Source organism: Myotis daubentonii, chromosome 1 (assembly GCF_963259705.1).
Source record: "Myotis daubentonii chromosome 1, mMyoDau2.1, whole genome shotgun sequence".
Lineage (NCBI taxonomy): Eukaryota > Metazoa > Chordata > Mammalia > Chiroptera > Vespertilionidae > Myotis > Myotis daubentonii.
Window position 1 is genome coordinate 203,286,331 of NC_081840.1, and position 21,118 is coordinate 203,307,448.

The following is a 21,118-nucleotide window of genomic DNA, read 5'->3' on the forward strand; positions in this document are numbered from 1 at the left end:
GATTCACTTGTACCGAAAATAAAACAAATTTCATTCACAGCTAGCTGAGGGAGAGTTGGGATTGAAAACTCTCCGAGAGAAAACAAGATCTCCCCCTAGTGTTCAGAATAGAAAATAGCATTTTGACTTTTCACCGCAGTGCTAATGCGGAACAACAAATCGTCCTAAATTTTTTTGGAAATAATATTAAATTCAGAGTTTAAATATAATCAAGAGAAAGAGAAGACACAGTCAATTACTAACAAAAGTGACAAACAACCTCAACATCAAGATGGTTTTGAAGAGCGAGGGAGGCTTGGACCCGGCAGGTGTCCTGTAAAAAAGCCTGTGGAGTGTCACCCCTGCAGGGCCTGCTGTGCGCCTCCTACAGAATAGGCAATCAGAGCCCGCGGGAGCCGCTTTCTGTGGGTTCGCATTCTCTATATTCATCAGCAGGACTAATGAATCTAACAGGCCAGGCATTCAATCCCTGTGTATACATCATCCTGAATGGCTGTCTACTTCACTAGCGTTGATGAGCACTGCAGGTAGGAGTCCTCTTTCCTCTCCCTCCTCCCTCTTCCCCATTTACTGAATGTCAGGTTTCTGGCTATTCAAACATTTGAACATAATGAAAAATCAGGAAGGGTGCCAAAAGAGGCCTGTGAAAGAACAATCCTAAAGACCGAGAAGCAGGAACTAGGCATCCATTAGAAACAGACATAGTTAAGCACTTACACGGCTGTTCTTACATGCAATTCTATTTGATTTGGGTCAACAGGAAAAACCAATGCATTTGTAAGGATGGCTTCAACACTGGTTTTCTGACAGTAGGACTGGCAACTGGTAGTGAGAGAAGAAACACATCTATTACACACAGAATATAGCCGTGCATTTTACTGATGAGTTTAAATCATCATTCACATCATAGCATCTTCTGTTTAGGACAGCAGCAGGAATGGATTTTTGTTAAAAATTACTAACAACTTAAAAAAAGTTGTAGGAATTTAGCGAAGTTTTTTATTCCTTAGAAAATGTATTTACTTGTGGCAGATCCTGTTAGTTGCTGATCCAACATCCATTCTCCCTTTTCTTCCATTACCAGAATTTATTCATTAGGGAAGGCAATGTGCTCAGCTAAATATGTATTCCCTTTCCCAGCTTCCTTAGCTAGGGGATGCTTAGGGACAGTTTTGGCCAATGACAGACAAGCAGAAATCTGCTTGGCCTTTGGGGAGCTTTTCTTTTTTCTTTTCTTTTCTTTTCTGCCGGGAGCCGGTCCATCCTTGCTGTTTCAAGGGACCTGGCATATATGGCATACGGTTCTTAATATGTTTGCTCACCTTCTTGGCGCTGTGTTTTAACCAAAGTCACCTCTCCGAGAAAGGTTGAATCCCCAGGTAGGGATTTTCCCCTGAAGTTAGGGAGGGAATAAAACCCCTCAACTAAGTGCCAGGCGGGTAATTAATCCCTTTAACTACGAACAATCATGCTTAAACTACATAATCTTTTCTCCCTGGAATGGAGATAAGAAACGCCCTAACCTTTGTAATAGAGATTGATAGGATTGAATCAACTGGTATAAATACAGTTGTAACAAGACAGAAAGACTCAGAACTCAGGAGACAGAATTCAGAAGACAGAACCTACACGGAGCCTAGAGACAGAAGAACTTCACTGGCGAGAGCATGCCAGAGGATCCTGGACCGGGACTGGCCTCGGAGCCTAGAGACAGAGCCTAGCGGGAGAACATGGCAAGGGATCCTGGACTGAACCTGACTACAGAGATTGGCAGGAGAACCTGACTGGAACCTGGACACTGAACCTGACTGGAGAGCCTGGACAGAACCTGGCTGGAGAACCTAGCAAGGGAACATGGCTACAGAGCCTCGCTGGAGATCCGAAGCAGAACCTCTCTGGAGATCCGGGCTGGAGATCCTGGCTAGGCTGCTGATCAACTGAACGCTGTCTCCGTGACATTCCTTCTTCGCCGACTCCGTCCACACCTTTGGGGACCCCTGGACCCGCTGGGGTTGGACCCCGGCATCTGGCGCCCGAACAGGGACCCCTAGGTAAGTGCCCTGCACTCGGGACGGATAGGACTCCACCGTAGGAAGAGGGTGGATAGTCTTTGCCCCACAATCGGGACGGATCAGACTCCACCATAGGAAGAGGGTGGATAGTCTTCGCCGACTCCGTCCACACCTTTGGGAACCCCTGGAACAGGATTCCCCTAGGTAAGCCCCCCTCCCCCATTGAGAACCCCCACACTCAGGACGGATAGGACTCCACCACAGGAAGAGGGTGGATAGTCTTCGCCGACTCCGTCCACACCTTTGGGAATCCCTGGAACAGGATTCCCTTAGGTAAGCCCCCCCCCCCTTGAAAACCCCCACACTCGGGACGGATAGGACTCCACCAGGGTGCTACAGACCCCCCTATAGAGGATAAATAGGGTAAGAAGGTGGATAGTACAGAACTTAGATTGAGAAGATGTGCCATACTGAGTCCAAAGAAAGAAGACTCTGTATTGATTCTTAGTTTGAGAAGATGTGCCATACTGAGTCTAAAAAAAAAAAAACTCCGTATTGATCTTTTAACATATATGCTTGCTAGCAGAGGAATTAAGGTTACTCCCAGTCAGACAGAACATTTTATACAAGAAATACGTCCATGCTTTTCTGAGGAAGGAAAGGTGCCGGAAAGGTAAATGTAGAGGCATGGGAGAAGGTAGGCCCAAGGAGCCTTATCCTTAACCCCACTGCAGCCTTTCCACCCCGGGAAAGTGCAGGATTGGCAAGCTCTCCCTGGGATGATAGATCAGGACTCAGGTAATAGCAGAAAGCGCCAATCCTACTCTTAAAATGGATACAAGAGAGCATTTCAGGTTTTTCTTTTTAATGCTTGCTTTTAAAAAATAAAAAAGGGGGAATTTGCCGGGAGCCGGTCCATCCTTGCTGTTTCAAGGGACCTGGCATATATGGCATACGGTTCTTAATATGTTTGCTCACCTTCTTGGCGCTGTGTTTTAACCAAAGTCACCTCTCCGAGAAAGGTTGAATCCCCAGGTAGGGATTTTCCCCTGAAGTTAGGGAGGGAATAAAACCCCTCAACTAAGTGCCAGGCGGGTAATTAATCCCTTTAACTACGAACAATCATGCTTAAACTACATAATCTTTTCTCCCTGGAATGGAGATAAGAAACGCCCTAACCTTTGTAATAGAGATTGATAGGATTGAATCAACTGGTATAAATACAGTTGTAACAAGACAGAAAGACTCAGAACTCAGGAGACAGAATTCAGAAGACAGAACCTACACGGAGCCTAGAGACAGAAGAACTTCACTGGCGAGAGCATGCCAGAGGATCCTGGACCGGGACTGGCCTCGGAGCCTAGAGACAGAGCCTAGCGGGAGAACATGGCAAGGGATCCTGGACTGAACCTGACTACAGAGATTGGCAGGAGAACCTGACTGGAACCTGGACACTGAACCTGACTGGAGAGCCTGGACAGAACCTGGCTGGAGAACCTAGCAAGGGAACATGGCTACAGAGCCTCGCTGGAGATCCGAAGCAGAACCTCTCTGGAGATCCGGGCTGGAGATCCTGGCTAGGCTGCTGATCAACTGAACGCTGTCTCCGTGACATTCCTTCTTCGCCGACTCCGTCCACACCTTTGGGGACCCCTGGACCCGCTGGGGTTGGACCCCGGCACTTTTCTTTTCTTTTCTTTTCTTTTCTTTTCTTTTCTTTTCTTTTCTTTTCTTTTCTTTTCTTTTCTTTTCTTTTCTTTCTTTCTTTCTTTCTTTCTTTCTTTCTTTCTTTCTTTCTTTCTTTCTTTCTTTCTTTCTTTCTTTCTTTCTCTCCTCCTCCTCCTCCTCCTCCTCCTTCTTCTTCTTCTTCTTTCTCTCTCTCTCTCTCTCTCTCTCTCTCTCTCTCTCTCTCTCTCTCTCCTTTCTTTCTCTTCACCTGAGGATATGTTTTTTAAATTGATTTTACAGAAAGAGGAAGGGGGAGAGAGAAACATCGATGTGAGAGAGAAACGTTGATCGGTTGCCTCCCATGCTGGGGTCCAACCCCAGCAGGTCCAGGGGTCCCCAAAGGCGTAGACGGAGTCGGCGAAGAAGGAAGGACACAGAGACAGTGTTCAGTTGATCAGCAGCCTAGCCAGGATCTCCAGCCAGGATCTCCAGCCAAGTTTTGGTCTGGATCTCCAGCAAAGTTCTGTTTCGGATCTCCAGCCAGGTTCTGTATCCATGTTCTGTTGCTAGGTTCTCCAGGTTCTCCAGCCAGGTTTGGTCGCCAGGTTCTAGTCAGGTTCTCTTGCCAATTTCTGTAGTCAGGTTCAGTCCAGGATCTTTTGCAATGGCATACAATAGGGCAATGAGAACGAATCTCACATTTTTGTTGTTTAGTGCCTGAGTCTGAGAAAAAACCCACTTTAATAAAAATAAAAGAGCAGAGAAAAATTACAAAGTGTAGGGTTCCACTTACACAAAGTTCAAGAATAGGCAAAACGAAATTGTCATGTTAGCAGCCAGGCTAGCTGTCATCTTTGAAGAGGAGGGCAGCGGTGATGAGGCTAGCAGGTGGCACGCAGAGCTTTCAGGGGCTGGGACGTCTTTCTGGCCCACCTACATGCCGGTTGCACACGTAGTCCCTTAGTGGTAATTCAGTGAGCTAAACATCCATTTTGTACACTTTTCTGTGCATATTTCATGGATCAACTAAAAAATTCTCTTTTGGAAAAATCAACTCTTCCTCCTGGAGGCACATGACAGACTCATAGCTTAAATCAACTGCTACTTACCAGTAGGGGGCTGATAGTAAGGACACCGAGGTGCCTCCTGGCATTCATGCGTGGGAATGATGATGCTCCAGGAAAACGACCAGTGGTTTTGTGTGATGTGCGCTGACAGCGGTGGTGTGCACCTACCGTTTTGTTGGCACACTCCCTGGGGATAGTACCACTTTCAGGGAAAGTGGTCTTTCCCTCATTCCATCCCCAAGGTTTTCCTACGAGCTGCGTAGTTTGCACTTAATTCCAATCACTTGGCCACAGTCAGTTAGTCCAGTTATGGCGCCTGACCTGTCCTGGGGAATTCTGTTCCTAGAATTTTAGTTCTCGTGACCAGAGTTCTATTTTTGAACAGGCACTCTTGGGATGGGGTGCAGAAATGTGCAATTTAACAGCCTGCCAGGTGATTCTAAATTTGAGAAGACTATCTTGATTCTTCATTTGGTTGTACCTATTATTTCGTTAAAGTATTTTGTTTTAAAACTGAAATTGTATTGAACCAATACTATCAATTCAGTTTGGTAGACTGGGTAGAGCAGTTCAATAAACATTATATGGAGAACTATGATCATATAGGTTTGGTAGTTTTGCAATTAATATTTGTATACTTTCCCTGGAACTGATCAGTTTCTTAGCAGAGTCTATCTATAAATGAAGTCATCAGTGATATCAGAGTTAATAAAAAGTTACACTTTTAAGCATGACAATTCCCAATTTTATTAAAAAAAAAATCTCTTCAGATTTAAGTGGTTGATTACCCGTGGAATTAAGTGCTTTTTCTTCATTATAATTTACTATATTTCTGCCGAAACCGGTTTGGCTCAGTGGATAGAGCGTCGGCCTGCAGACTGAAAAGTCCCAGGTTCGATTCCGGTCAAGGGCATGTACCTGGGTTGCGGGCACATCCCCAGTAGGAGATGTGCAGGAGGCAGCTGGTCGATGTTTCTCTCTCATCAATGTTTCTAACTCTCTATCTCATTCCCTCCCTCTCTGTGAAAAATCAATAAAATATATTTAAAAAAAAATTTACTATATTTCTCTAGTTTTCTGAATAAACATAACTTTATAGGAGATACCAATTAATTTTATAAAGATACAAAACAATACATATGATTTTTTAAAATCAAGGAATATCTGTAATCAGGAATTGAGAAATGTGTCAAGCATTCAGTACCAATTACTGCACACCTCTGTTCAGAAGCAAACTCATGTCAGGGTTGTAAGTGAAAAGTATTTTTTTAAAATATATTTTATTGATTTTTTACAGAGAGGAAGGTAGAGGGATAGAGAGTTAGAAACATTGATGAGAGAGAAACATCGATCAGCTGCCTCCTGCACATCCCCCACTGGGGACGTGCCCACAACCAAGGTACATGCCCTTGACCGTAATCGAACCTGGGACCTTTTAGTCCGCAGGCTGACGCTCTATCCACTGAGCCAAACCGGTTAGGGCAGTATTTTTTTTTTATCTTAAACAGAAAACTATTCACCCTTCCACTTATATAACCACTAGAGGCCTGCTGCATGAAATTCGTGCGGGGGCCGGGGGGAGTGTTCCTTTAGCCCAGCCTGCACCCTCTCCAACCTGGGACCCCTTGATGGATGTCCGTGCCCATTTAGGCCCTATACCGGTCTGCTAGCTCCCAACTGCTTGCCTGCCTGCCTGCCTGATTGCCTCTAACCCAGGGGTGGGCAAACTTTTTGACTCGAGGGCCACAATGGGTTCTTAAACTGGACCGGAGGGCCAGAACAAAAGCATGGATGGAGTGTTTGTGTGAACTAATATACATTCAAAGTAAACATCATTACATAAAAGGGTACGGTCTTTTTTTTTTTTTTAGTTATATTCATTTCAAACGGACCGGATCCGGCCCGCGGGCCGTAGTTTGCCCACGGCTGCTCTAACCGCTTCTGCTTGACAGCCTGATCACCCCCTAACCACTCCCCTGCCAGCCTGATCGATGCCTAACTGCTCCCCTGCCGGCCCGATTGACCCTGGTCGTCCCTAACTGCCCTCCCCTGCAGGCCTGGTCACCCCCAACTGCCCTCCCCTGCAGGCCTGGTCACCCCTAACTGCTCTCCCCAACTGCCCTCCCCTGCAGGGCTGGTCCCCCAAATGCCCTTCCCTGCAGGGCTGGTCCCCCAACTGCCTTCCCTTTCAGGCCTGGTCATCCACAACTGCCCTCCCCTGCAGGTCATCTTGTGGCAGCCATGTTGTGTCCACATGGGGGTGGCCATATTTGTGTTGGAGTGATGGTCAATTTGCATATTACTTTTATTAGATAGGATGTTAGGTCAGCACTTCAATATTTATTCCTAGATTGCAGGTTCCCAGGTGAAATGCAGGATCATTTTCACCTTTATATGTATTAATATTTTCAGGTTTTTTTGACACAATGCATCTCTATTTATCATAAAACTTTATTTTTTTCTTTTTAAAAAGAAAACATTAAAGTTACCCAGTGCAGATAAGGAATTGGTTTGAAATTGGCATCACTCAGCATAGTTTTAAACGGGTTGTATTAAGGCCTATGAATGACATCTGTTCCATTCCATGGCAACCAGAGGGCCATTTCTTTCTTTTTTTAAATTTTATTTTAGGTTAACTCTTATTTTCTTATTCATTTTTATTTATCTTTTAAATATATATATTTTTTATTGATTTCAGAGAGGGAGAGACAGAAACATCAATGATGAGAATCATTGACCAGCTGCATCCTGCACTCACCACCCCTACTGGGGACCGAGCCTGCAACCTCATCATGTGCCTTTGACCGGAATCAAACCCGGGACCCATCAGTCCACAGGCCAAGGCTCTATCCACCGAGCCAAACTGGCTAGGGCAGAGGGCCATTTCATTGAGTCTCTTCAGATATATATTTAGGATCATTTAAAATACAAAACACATTAGGGTATGCTAACTTTGGCTTCATGTTCACGTAAACACCCTGTTTGCTATGTCCTTCCAAGTCAGTTTCTCTAGCATTTATTCTGCTTTTGTAGCTCAAAGGTGAACTTTGATACAGCAAATATTTAGCAAAAACCTCCAAGTGGGTTCTCCTGTTGTACTGGCATAGGACTAGTTTAAGTCAACTTCTCGTTCATTGACTTACAAATATTTTGACACTTAATTTTAAATGGTTCTTAAATGTTTTTTAGCTTGACTTGGGAGAAAAAAACATGAAGAATAATTTCTCTAATATTTTTGTAACATAAAGGACAGTAAAAGCTTCCAAAAGGAATGTGGGGAACTAATGAAATCATGCACAATTCTAGATTTTTCCCATTCATCCACGAGAGAAAAGATTCACATAATCAACTAAATAAATACCCACATTTGCTTTGAAAATGTATTCATTTTCCCTGTTGGAAACTCTTAAAATTGACATTTTGGTTGTTTCATATATGCTAATTTTTTAAAATTAGATATCAATTTACAGCAGGTGAAAAAGTTCTAGGAACACACCAATTTTGAGTAAACTATAAATTTACTCCAAGTAATCCACATATGAAATGACCAGGACAGAGAAAATATAACATCATACATTCCCAACCTCATAAAGATCAAATATGATTTGGGTTTGTGTGTTTAAAATAAAAAAAAATCAACTGAGAAATTTATTAAAACCAATTGTAGGCAACTGGCGGCGAGTGGCGGCGGGGGAAGTGGAATCTCATCATACTCAGGAATTAATAAAACACTTGAAAAACAAATGTAAATTTAATAATAAACATTATGGTCAGGCTGTTTATTAAGGAGGCAACCACACATACAAGTTCGGTTATAGAAATGTTTGCAAATCAAAGTTCATGTGATCTCAGAGGACCATGCGTAATGTCAAAAATTGATGCCTGTACATTCAATAAAAACATACACAGTCTAGATCATTCTAGAGTTATACAAACATCTGGGGACACATGTATCTAATTTCCTTCCAAAAAAACTTTTTTATAAAAGTGATGTATTGAGATAACAATTTTAAAAAGTATCTGACAATTATGAATGGTCCCCAGTTTTACAAAATGTGATTTCCAGGTATGAAAACCGAAAAAGTCAACTCTTCATAGAGTGTTTCATATTACAAACAAGTTTTGTAGAAAAATGATCCAGCAAATACTTGAGTTAAGAATATTTATATTTTTCCAATTCTTTACACTTTTATTAACACACAAAAAAATAACATTCAAACACTGAGAAAATTAAATAACTTCGGAAGCAGAGCTCATAGCTTTCTGCTTACATATAAGGACAAATCTGGGCTGTTGGCACAAAAAATAATTAACATTCATAAAACCCTTACTACTATATATCAAACATAAGTTAAAATCATAGGCACTAGTTTATCAAATCCACATTTCTCCTGTAAGACTAACCACAGTAATTCTCGGATTTTCCCAAATAGAAAAATTGGCAATACACAAAGGCTTTCTAGTAAAAAGGCAATTTTTCTCTTTAGGAGACCAAAAGCCAATGGTCTGTGGCAGTACAACAGCAGGTAAAATAATACTTTACCCAACTCAGATCCAAATACATTTTTAACATGTGATGAAATATTTGAATTAAAAAAAATAGACATTTTTTTTCTCTGATGCAGCCTTTAAAAAACAAAGTTAAATAACCTGAATATTCCTTTTGAAATTGACAATCTAACTTAAAAATGTAATGGTGTTTCATAATAGTTAAAATCCCTCTTAATTATTAGATTGCAGCATATATATATACTTTTTGCAATGTTGCACTGAAAACTGAGACCTATTTTGTTTTGCGTATATGTGATTTTAAAAAGAGACAATGGCTAGTTCTTTCTTTCACTTAGATTTTTACGTGGGATACCCCACACACACCCAAAGCAGATGTTTTCTTTATCTTCTCTAAAAAGCAACATTTTTTAGTTCATCATCATGTGGAATTCTGGTGCCATCTTTTCCTGACCCACCCCCATCACCCTCAAATTCAAGGATAAAATTCCTTGCGTTATACACCGAAATACATAGCACTGTCAGGTCAAATCTCCAGCTGCTTGTGCTAATGGGAATGACTCCCTATGGTCAAGCTAACATCATGGTCAAGCCATGGTGTCACTCACGGCACAACAGGGTCTCTCACCATGTCAACCCCAGTGCTATCCTGAATATCAAGCTTCCCATTTCTCAATTTCTTTTGCCAACTTACAGAATGTCTTTGACTAACAGGAAATAAACTTATATTCAAATCCCTAAAATCCTTTAGGTGACTCAAGTACCAATATTTTAGAGCTATTCAAACAAATATTTAAAAACAGACCTCTCACATAAAAATGAGAAGCATGCTGTAGAAGGAAGTTGTTTTTTTTTTTTAGTAAAAGACTAAAAAAAACCCAACATCTGAAATAAGTGATTCCCAGGGTATACATGTGGGCCCTTAGAGAGCAAGTATTTAAGGGTTAGAGTCACATGTACTGGATTTCATTTGTTACCAAAAATGCAAAAATTGATGTAAGGCAGAATCAAAGTCAAAAGGGACAGTATTTTCGAAGGACATTTATACAGTTACTCAGTTTAAAGTGGATCAACGTAGGTAGGATTCAGCAGGCTCGTCTCCTACCATATAATAGACCGTTGTGTCATTAATAGCAACAATACACTGTCATTACCAGAGATTTTATAAGTTAAGTGCATAGATTTCCCCCCTCTCTCACTGTATGGTTTTGTTCAGGTTGTAAGCACCGAGGTGGTGTTATTTATGTAAAGAATAAAGACACACACTACTTGCTCTTTCCCATCATGGAAACCTGCTAATAAAAACAAGGTCTCTCAGTTCTGTAGCAGATAACAGCATGTGAAGAAGTTGGCTTCAACAGCAAAGGCTATCTTTCCTGAGCCAGGAGCTATAAAGTGTAGAAAGATTGTACAACTGACATTAAGCCCTTTTGGCAATCAAAACAAACACAGAAGCCCGATGTGTCGATGCGACGTGATGGATGCACGCTGTAACACTACTTGATGGTGGTGACATGTGAGCTACATCCAAAACTTGACATTAAACAAATGACATTTTTATTTCGAATGAACCTGCAAAATTAATTTATAGAATTCTCCCAAATTTAGGTATCACATTTTAAATCTCTAGCCGCCATCCTCCTCCATCTCAGTCTAGTTTCTTAGAGTACCAGTGAAACACTAGTGAAACATTTCAGGTAATTAATCAGAATATTAGTTCTCATTAACACAAATATTTATTGATACCATTTATACAGTAAATTAGGTTGAACATGAAGTTTTGGATAGCTTGAATTCACCATTTTCTTGTGCACAAAGGTACTCTCTCATTTACAAAAGGGCATGTTCTCTTTGGCATCCATTAGTTTTTTTGCCCAGATATTGGCCTCTGTAAAATAGTAAAAAAATCAACTTAGGTTCTGTTAAACAAAACTAAAAGCGTTCCATGGAGAGTGATTGTATGATTACCAAACACATCTGATGTTAAATGTCATTAAAGTGCTGCTTGGTCATCTCTGTCAGTTTGTGCTAATTAAGACAGAGAGGGCTGGGACTTTACAAATCCCAAGAGTCTCATGTGAACAGTCTGCATATAAAAGTTGTTTAGCCTGGTGAAGGGGTGTCTGTGAAGCTGTGGACTTCTGTCGTCTTCTCTTTGCTGGTCAATAACAGCCATCTTTCCAACTGTCATCTTTCATGCTGCCATAGGTTTTAGGAGCTGGCAAGGATCTGAAATAAGCAATATTGTAAAGTGACTTGCAGGGCTTAAGTGAAACACTGCCAACCCTTCTCCCACACAGGATAATGACTCTGCAGGGGGCATCACAATTCAATGCAGGCTGTTTCAGGGGACTACTGAGACCAGAGCTCTGCAGAGCTGTCAGCACAAATGTCCCACCCTCAGGATCTCCACAACGTCCAAGTTTTGCTGGTCACCAGGTGACTTCACTAACCTCTCTTTGTTAACACAGCTAGTAGAGTAAAAGGAAGGAAAAGACTGTCTCATCTTTTCCAACCACATGGATTATCAACCTTATTTATCTCATTACATTTCAATATTCTTCTCTGAAAATAGGAGTAACAACAGTACCTACATGTTTCATCTATAATAATAAAAGCCGGGGCTGCGAGGGAAGCCTGGGACCTGGGTGCCTGCCGGCAGCCGGGGGAAGGAAGGCCTACTCTTGCACGAATTTTTTCCATCCAGCCTCTAGTGTTATTATAAAATAAGATACATATAAGCTAGTTAGCACAGTGCATAGTAAAAAGCCGTTGTACTCTACTACTGAATTCAGAAATGTAATATGTTTATCTTAGAATAAAAAGTATAGGCAGTTTGAAAGCTTATGGGATGAATGCATTTTTTTACATGCAAATAAATATTTAACATTTACTTTTGTTTGACCCCTAAATTTACTGATGGTGGTAATCACATTCCTGAAAGCTAAAGACAACAGGTGCACAGTTCCCAACCTGCTGGGCTCAGAATCACCTGAAAATTACACCAACAAACCAGCACACCACAGATTGTAGGCTTCATGTCAGACCAGTTCAGTGGCAGCGAATTTCAGGCCTCTACACAAATTCCACAGAAGATTCTGAATTGTGGCAAGTTTGAAAACCACCCTCCCAGATTATACTTAGACTTGGTAGCTAGAAATGTTATCTTAAATCTCACTTTAGGGTCTAAGATGCCTTTACTATCTTTATTGAACATTATTATATTAAAAATGAACAAATACCATAACCAAATTGAGTGGCTCTAAAAAAATTTTCTAGGAGGTCACTGAGATGCTTAATCATGTTAGGTTTCTGGGCAAATTTAATCTGAACCAAAGTGGTATAATACGCTAATGTCCCATGTAAGGTTTTCTTTAAAACAATAAAAAAGTATTTTATTAAAATTGTACTAAGACTCTAGTGAGAACCCAATAGGACTCTCTCTGTTCACTGTCAAATGCAAAGGTGCGTGCGATTCCAGTCTACCCACTTTCCTATGCTTAAGAATGTTGAAACAGCACTTACCTGCGAACAGGCTGTGCAAGTTTGCTGCGAGGCACTGGAATACCCCCAGCAGAAGGGGCACTGGGTCTGGGCAAGCCACTTCTCATCGCGGTTGTCCCTGCCGGTCTGGTTGGAGTAGTGCTGTTGCTACTGCTGGGGGGATTTGCTGGGACTGTGCTCTGAGCCATGGGAGGCCCAGGTGAGGAGGTGGTTTGTGTGAGTTGTGTTGTTTCTTGGCTACCAGGAGAGCCAGAGCCATGGTTACTAAACGCTTTTACTGGTTGCCGAAGAGCCAAAGGAGATGGCGCTGCAGGGGAGCGGAATTTGCCTGGAGAAGGTACTGTAGAATGGCAAAGAAAAATCAATGTTTTCAGTGGAAACCAAGTGTAAGTGAAACCACTGCTTTATAGAACACTTGATGACTGGGCACCAGTACACCTATATTCACGAAAACACTCTATAGAAATACAAAGAATAAAGAATATTTCTGAGCAATTAAAAAGAAGGATAACTGGTAAGCCTTAAAAAAAACCAAGTCCTTACTCAAAAAAGGCTGACTACCAGAATGTTGACTAGAATTTGAAATACACTTTCCCCTCAAAGAAACATACATGTAAACTTTTAAAAACATATGTTTTTATTGATTTGAGAGAGAGAAAGGAAGGGAGTGGGGATCGAGCCTGCAACCTGGGGATGTGCCCTGACTGGGAATCAAACTGGTGACCTCTCAGTGCGTGGGACACTGCAAAAACAACTGAGCCACACCAGCCAGGGCCATTCATGTAAACTTGTATCAAGCATCTGGTGGGTGTATCTCTAGGTACTATATCACCTACAATGTAACTTAAAATTCAGGAACTAAACATTCTTTTAAAAATGTTTAGTTATAAAAAAAAAAAAAAAAGTTTAGTTGTGCTTCACCAAGTAGGGAAGTTACAAAACTACAGGCTTATCAAAAGATATATGAAGTCACAGGATAAGGATATTTTTCTGGAATGTCAATTCTATTAAGTGGTTAGGACACTTTTAACACAAATAATCCTATATAATAAAAGGCTAATATGCAAATCAACTGAACGGGGGAACAACCGATCGCTATGACATGCACTGACCACCAGGGGGCAGCTGCTCAACGCAGGAACTGCCCCCTGGTGGTCAGTGCGCTCCCACAGTGGGAGTGCTGTTCAGCCAGAAGCCCTGAGCCGAGCTCACAGCTGGTGAGCGCAGTGGCGGTGGTGGGAGCCTCTCCCGCCTCTGTGGCAGCGCTAAGTATGTCTGATTGACGGCTTAGGCCCGTGAGGGGGCCTAAGTCATCAGCTGACATCCCCCAAGGGCTCCCAAACTGTGAGAGGGTGCAGGCCGGGATGAGAGACACCCCCGCCCCTCGAGTGCACAAATTTCATGCACTGGGCCTCTAGTGATACATAAAAGAATAAAATGTATAATTTGCATTACTTTTTTTTTTTTAAGTTTGCTCTTCGGTTATCTTTTTGTTGTTGTTGTTGTTGTTAATTGATTTTTTACAGAGAGGAAGGGAGAGAGATAGAGAGTCAGAAACATCAATGAGAGAGAAACATCGATCAGCCGCCTCCTGCACATCCCCTACTGGGGATGTGCCCACAACCCAGGTACATGCCCTTGACCGGAATCGAACCTGGGACCCCTCAGTCCGCAGGCCGACACTCTATCCACTGAGCCAAACCGGTTTCGGCGCTCTTTCGTTATCTTACTATTTTTTTCAATTGTCTAAAGTTTTACATGTCTCCTTTTCCCCCAATTGACCCCTACTCCCCCAGCCATTCCCACCCTGGGCAAGCCCCCACCACCCCAGTGTGTGTCCATTGGCTATGCTAATATGCATGCATACAAGTCCTCTGGCTTCTCTCTACCTGCCCCCCTGCCATTTGTCTCTGGATCTATTTTTGTTCATCAAATTATGTTGATCATTATATCCCACATATGAGTGAGATCATGTGATATTTATCTTTCTCCGACTGGCTTATTTCGCTTAGCATAATGCTCTCCAGTTCCATTCATGGATTACTTTTTAAGCTTAAATAAGTTCAAATAAATTTTATTATTGTAGTGGTCCCTTAGCATTATAAGTTCAGATCTCCTGGGGGACACATTCATCCTTCCCCGCTTATTCTGTTTGATAAATTACCTCTGAAAGGGCATCGGTTTTAGTTTCTTCAAATGCCCATGGATGGCTACACATAATGTAAATAAAAAAATATTACTTTAACATGCTTTACCTAACAAAAACGCTGGTTTCGGAAAAAAAGGGAGGAAGGGAGAGATAAATCACAGGCAGATAGAGATCACCCTATTTTCTCTCAACTTCCATTAGTTTGGGGAGAACATGAGTGAAGGGAAAGCCTGGGCCAGGGACTTGGTCCTAAAACTGTAGAAAGGGAATAATCTACAGAATTCCATCCTTCTAACTTCTAATCTGTCTAAAGGATACAGATAACAGCAAGGTCTACCACAGTGTTAGGAGGAGAGAAAAGAATGGATGAGTCTGGTCACTGTGAAGAAGAAGGGAGATAAGCCTTAGCTTCAAAACTCCAAAATAGGGGAAAGTCATCTTCTACCATCCTTTCAATAAGGTTTTTGGTACACAGTCTCCTTCCTTCTTAGCTGACCTTACTGCCTGTCTGATAAGACTCGCAAATATCAGCACCTCCACTTAAGATATACTAGGCCCAGTACTTGGCATGCTCAAATTACCTCTACTTAGCTCCAAAAAACTCAAGTTTGACTGTGTGTCAGAATCCTGAGGAATCATTTTTTTTTTTTTTAAAGTATGGAAGCCCAGGCAGCATATCCAGAGAATCTAGTCTGGAATGGAACTTAAGTATTAATTTTAAAACTATCAAAGAAGCTTTCTGCCAAGATGGCAGAACTGGGAAGGGGCTTAACTCCCTGCTGTAAACACCTATGAAACAGAACAAGATATATAAAACAGTTTTCAAATATTGACCAATGGGCAGCACAGGCCTATAATCCCTGAGAGAAGGGAAAGAAATGTGGTGTGTCCTGTAGTACCTGGTGGGGGGTGTGTGTGTGTGTGCGTGTGGTGTTTTTGGGGAAGGGGGAGAGTTTGGAGACACTTTCTGGGCTACAGAGCGAGGAGGAGGATCCTGAGCAGAACAAAGCTTTCTGGTTAAGAAGACAAAAACTGGAATTGGAGAGGCAGGCTACTTCAAAGAAGGGGCTGCTCCAGGAGACCACCATAACTCAGTGCAGGGGTCTATTTGAATCGCGGCTGAATGGTGAGCTGTGCGCGTACTGAGGGAAGCGCATGAGACAGGGCAAAGCAGGAATGGAACACTAAACTGAACAGTTCCCAAAGCTCACAGAGGACTAGAGAACATGTGTTTTAACCAGTTAGAGAATCCATTCTGAACATCCAGGACAATCAGGAGATGCTCCAAAAGAAATAAACTGGCCACAGAATAAAGCTACTCGAAGTCTACTCTAACAAAACTTAAAAACAAGCCCCGAAAGCAAGGGTTAGCAAATTTCCAGCTATGGGAAAGCCAACTGTTTTTGTAAGTGAACTTTTATTACAACATGGTAACACCCATATATTGTCCATGGCTGCTTTCCAGCTACAAGAGTTGAGTAGTTACAACAGAGATCAGATTACCCACAGTCCTAAAACATTTACTGACTGGCCTTTTAATAAAATGTTTGCTGATCTCTGCAATGAAGGATCAAACTGATCTATAAACAACTTATTGTATAAATCTTTAGTGACCTATAGGTCAACATCATATGGTCTAACAGAGAGAGGAAGGGTATGAGTAGGACAGAAAATATTTGAAGAATTTTCTTCCAAATTTGATGAAAACTATAAACTCACATAATCTAAATAGTTAAAAAAAAAAAAAAAAAAGAAAGAAAAGCCCAACCAGGGCAACAAAATCAGGGAACATCATGCCCAAGGAACATCACGATTAAATATCAAACTAAATAATAAATATAAAAAATATTATTAAGTTTGTACATTTTTATGATACACTAGAGGCCCCATGCATGAAATCTGTTCAAAGGGCTTGGCCCTCGCAGCCCCGGCTTCATCCAGAAGGATGTCATAAAGGTTGAGCTGTCTGGTCTAATTAGCATATTACCCTTTTATTATTATAGATAATCTGTATGTTGCAGTGTTCCTACCACCCAAAGTCAAATCATCTTTTAAAAATCTTAAAAGACCTTTTTCTTAATAAACAAAACAAAACAGAAAAACCCCAGAGGAATGAAGATACAGTAGAGCCATAGTTGGGGATGATGGCTCTTGAAGCAATCATGTCCTTGTTCCTAACACCTGTTACACAGTCTCCTCTGACAGAAACTGAAGATGTCCTCAGGGTCTAAGTACATCTGATTTGCAAATTTCATGATCTTCACAGAAAGTTTTTTTTTTTTTTTTAAATAACCCATATTTTCCTTTCTATAGGGGCCAAAAAATGTGTTTTCAATTCCATTCTCTATAGTGCCACCTTTGTCTCCCTTGACAGATAAGTCTCTACCCAATTTATTTCACCATCTCTTGGAGGATTACTGGATAACTGAGGCTCCTTGTCTTTAATTCCTCAAGTCAGCACCTAAAGGTGGAGCCAGGACCTGCTCCCTCCAGTACCAACTCCAGGAAAGCCATCTTCAGTCCTAGCTTTTACCATAACTGGGAGCCTTTCCACCAGGATTCTGTTTGGGTGGGGACATAGGTTTTAAATAGTAAAGTTCAGAGGAGGATCATGAGTTCCAAAGAGTAATTAGCAAAAGTCTGGGGAGTTGGAGATAGATGGAAAGAAGTCTCACTAAGAGATGCACTAAGACATTGTGAGTGACAATCTGAGTGAGGGATGACTGAGGAGTCCTAGGCTTCCTTCTCATGGTGACTGGTGTCAAGTGTCTGGTGAAATTAGGCAGGTTATATTGATGAGGATGACAGTGTTTCATTTCTACATGACAGCCTTATAAATACTGGAATAGATCTATAATGTTTTGAATATCTTACTCAAACCTTATCTTAAAAATAAGCTTTGTAAGAAAGCATCTTTCCCTCTGGAAAAACTTCTGACCATCATTTTAACTATTAATTGTTTTGTCAGGGAAATAGTTATCTCCTGAAATTTTTTAAAAATATGAATATCTGCCCAGCTGGTGTGGCTCAGTGTTGACCCACGCACCAAGAGGCCACTGGTTCGATTCCCAGTCAGGACACATGCCCAGGTTGTGGGCTCAATCCCCAGTAAGGAGTGAGCAAGAGGCAGCCAATTGATGATGTTCTCTCTCCTTGATGTTTCTATCTCTCTATCCTTCTCCCTTCCTCTCTCTCTAAAACATCAGTAAAAACATACTTTAAAAAATGAAAAGAAAAATGTGAACCTCAGGCTTGGGAAAATGGGAATAGATGTGTTTCCCTCTTTCTCCCACTAAGTATAATGTAAAACCTTGGGCATGATGTATAAAACAGACATAAGAAGGCTCTGAAAGGTAGAGAAGAGAAAGACCACCTAGGGACCTTGCAGCCTGAGGGATGACATGGTAATGAGTTCCCAAGGTTTTCTTTTTGCCGCCTATATCCCAGACTGGAACTGAAGAGGCTGGCAACCCTGAAAAGCCATGGGGTATAACAGACCAAACAAGTCTGCTCTCTCTTACCAAAGGACTAGAAAAGAAAACTTTCAAGTAATAATTGTTCTACTCCAGCCAAACACCACAGAAAAAAACTGTGGCCTTACTCCCACACATACCAGCAAAGGCCAGTGGGAAGCCTAGACTTCTATGTTTATAAGGCTTAACCAGGCACCACAAAACTCTCTCCAGGGAGAGGTCAGAGAAGGCAGTAATGAGGTGGTCTTCCCCCTCCCCTTGGGCTGGTGCTTAGTGGAAACAAAACTACCCCTACCACAATGTGAGTGAAGACATGGCAGGGCAGCAGAACTCCAATCTTTGCCAGCCGGTCCCTCCCACTTGGGTGTCAACAGAGACTGAGTAGAGAACTTAGGCTTCTATTACCACCTACCAGTAATCCAATAAATTCCTGAGTTATAACAGAAAAAGACATAAAACTAAGATCCAGAATATCATAATATAAAGTGTCCAGATTACAATAACAAACAACTCATCATACTAAGAACCAGGAAGATCTAAAACAGAATAAAAAGATAATCAATACATATTAAACCATGATGACAGATATTAGAATTATCTGACAAAGATTTTAAAAGTCATCATAAAACTGCTTAAAATTAATTCCGAATACTTGAAACAAAAATAGAAAGTCTCAGCAAAAAATAGATGTAAAAAAGAATGAAATGAAAATTTTAAAATGGAAAAGTATATTTTAACAAAAATCAAAACTCAATGCATGGGCTCAACAGCAAAATGGAGAGGAAAGAGGAAAGAATCAGTGAACTGGAAGGTAGAACAAAAGAAATTACCCAATCTGAACAACACCAAGAAAATGAACTGTAAAACAACATCAAAAACAGAGCTTCAGGGACATGGGACTATAACAAAACACTTAACATTTGCATGTCCTCAGTGGACTGGAAGGAAAAGAGAAAAAGAGGACAAAAAGTATGTTGAAAAATGACTAAAAATTTCCCACATGTGGCAAAGGACATAAACCCATAGATGCAAAAAGCTTAGAAAACACCAAAAAGAAAAATTCAAAGAAATCCATGCCAAAGCACATCATAAACAAACTTCTGAAACTAAAGACAAGAAATCAGAGAGAGAAATAGTATCTAATTTATAGGGGGAAAAGAATTCTAACCAGAGTGGATTTCTCATCATACCACATAGAGGAGAGAAGAAAATGGAACAATATTTTTTAAGAGCTGAAAAATGTCAACCCGGAATTCTAGACCCAGAGAAAATATAAGAATTAAAGAAAAATCAAGTCATTCTCAGACAAAAGAAAATCAAGGGAATTTGTGGCCAGCAGACCTACTCCAAAAGAAGGGCTAAAGAAGTTCTCTAAACATAAATGAAATGATTAAAAGGAACCTTGGAATATATGAAAAGGAAGAAAGAACAGGGTAAACAAAAATATGGGCAAACACAACAGGCTTTTTCTCTCCTTGAGTTTTCATATGTAAAGAAAGAACAAATAATGAATATCAGTAATGAAATAGGATATCACTGTAGTTGCTAAAGACATCAAAAGGATCATAAGGGAGTACTATGAACATTCCTACAGACATTAATTTGACAACTTAGATGAAATGGGTCAATTTATCAAAATGCACAACTACAACTCAATTGATACGTAATAGATAAGTTAAATGGTCAAATCATTATTAAGGAAATTGAATTTGTAATTAAAAAACCCTCCAAAAAAGAATCTTTAGGCGGGGGTGGTTTTACTGGGAAATTCTGTCAAATGTTCAAAGAAGAATTAACACCAATTCTACACAATCTCTACAGGAAATAGGAGGAAACATATTTCAGTTCATTTTATAAAGAAAGTATTACTCTGATATCAAAACCATCAAAACACAGTATCAAAAGAGAAAACTACAGACCAATATCCCTCATGGATATAGACATAAAACTTAAACTATCAGCATATAGAACTAAATGACATAAAAAAATTATATATCATGATTGACTGGGGTTTATGCAAGGATGCAAAGCTGGTTTAATATTTAAAAAAATCAATGTAATCTAACACAAAACAGGCTAAAGAAAAATCACATGATAAATCTATTGATGTAAAAAAATGCATCTGACAATATTCAATAATTCATGATAAAAATTCTCAGAAAAATAGGAACAGGGAAACTTCAATTTGATAAAGAGTATCTACAAAAAATCTACAGGTAACATTATACATAACTAGAGGCCCGGTGCATGAAATTCGTGCGGGGGGGGGGTGTCCCTCAGCCCGACCTGCACCCTCTCCAATCCGGAAAACCTCAGGGGATGTCCTACTGATGGCTTAGGCCCGCTCCCCGCCTAAGCCATCAGTAAGTGACGGGAAGGCGCCACCCCCATCACCCCACTGCTGCCGCCACTGCTGGCCACTGCAGCTGCCAAGGTGTTTTCATCAACATGAACTCCAGTCCCTTCATCACAAAAAAATGACAACTTTCTTTAGGCATTTTCAAGTTGTCTCTTTCATAAGATATGGCATTTCTTTCTTTTTTTTTTTATCCTCACCTGAGGATATTTTTCCATTGATTTTTAGAGAGCATGGAAGAGAGAGGGAAAGACATAGAGAAACATCAATGTGAGAGGGACACTTGGATTGGTTGCCTTCTGCATGAGCCCTGACCTGGGCCCTGGCCAGGGAGGAGCCTGCAACCTAGATACATGGCCTTGACCAGAATCGAACCCAGA

General features: G+C 41.0%; 1 protein-coding gene across 3 annotated transcripts in view; it reads right to left on the reverse strand.

The window, feature by feature from the left end:
- Window positions 1-8,493: 8,493 nt before the first annotated feature.
- Window positions 8,494-21,118, reverse strand: part of SLAIN2 (SLAIN motif family member 2) — a 71,262-nt gene continuing 58,637 nt past the window's right edge. For 2 of the 3 annotated variants that reach the window (XM_059671748.1, XM_059671749.1), the window contains 2 exons: window positions 12,782-13,100; window positions 8,494-11,485 (listed from right to left, as the gene is read on the reverse strand). In XM_059671748.1, the coding sequence (XP_059527731.1) occupies window positions 11,419-11,485; window positions 12,782-13,100 (386 nt within the window). In that variant the 3' untranslated portion in view covers window positions 8,494-11,418. Of the gene's footprint in view, window positions 11,486-12,781; window positions 13,101-21,118 lie in introns of those variants that run through there. The other variant, XM_059671750.1, reaches the window with a different exon arrangement.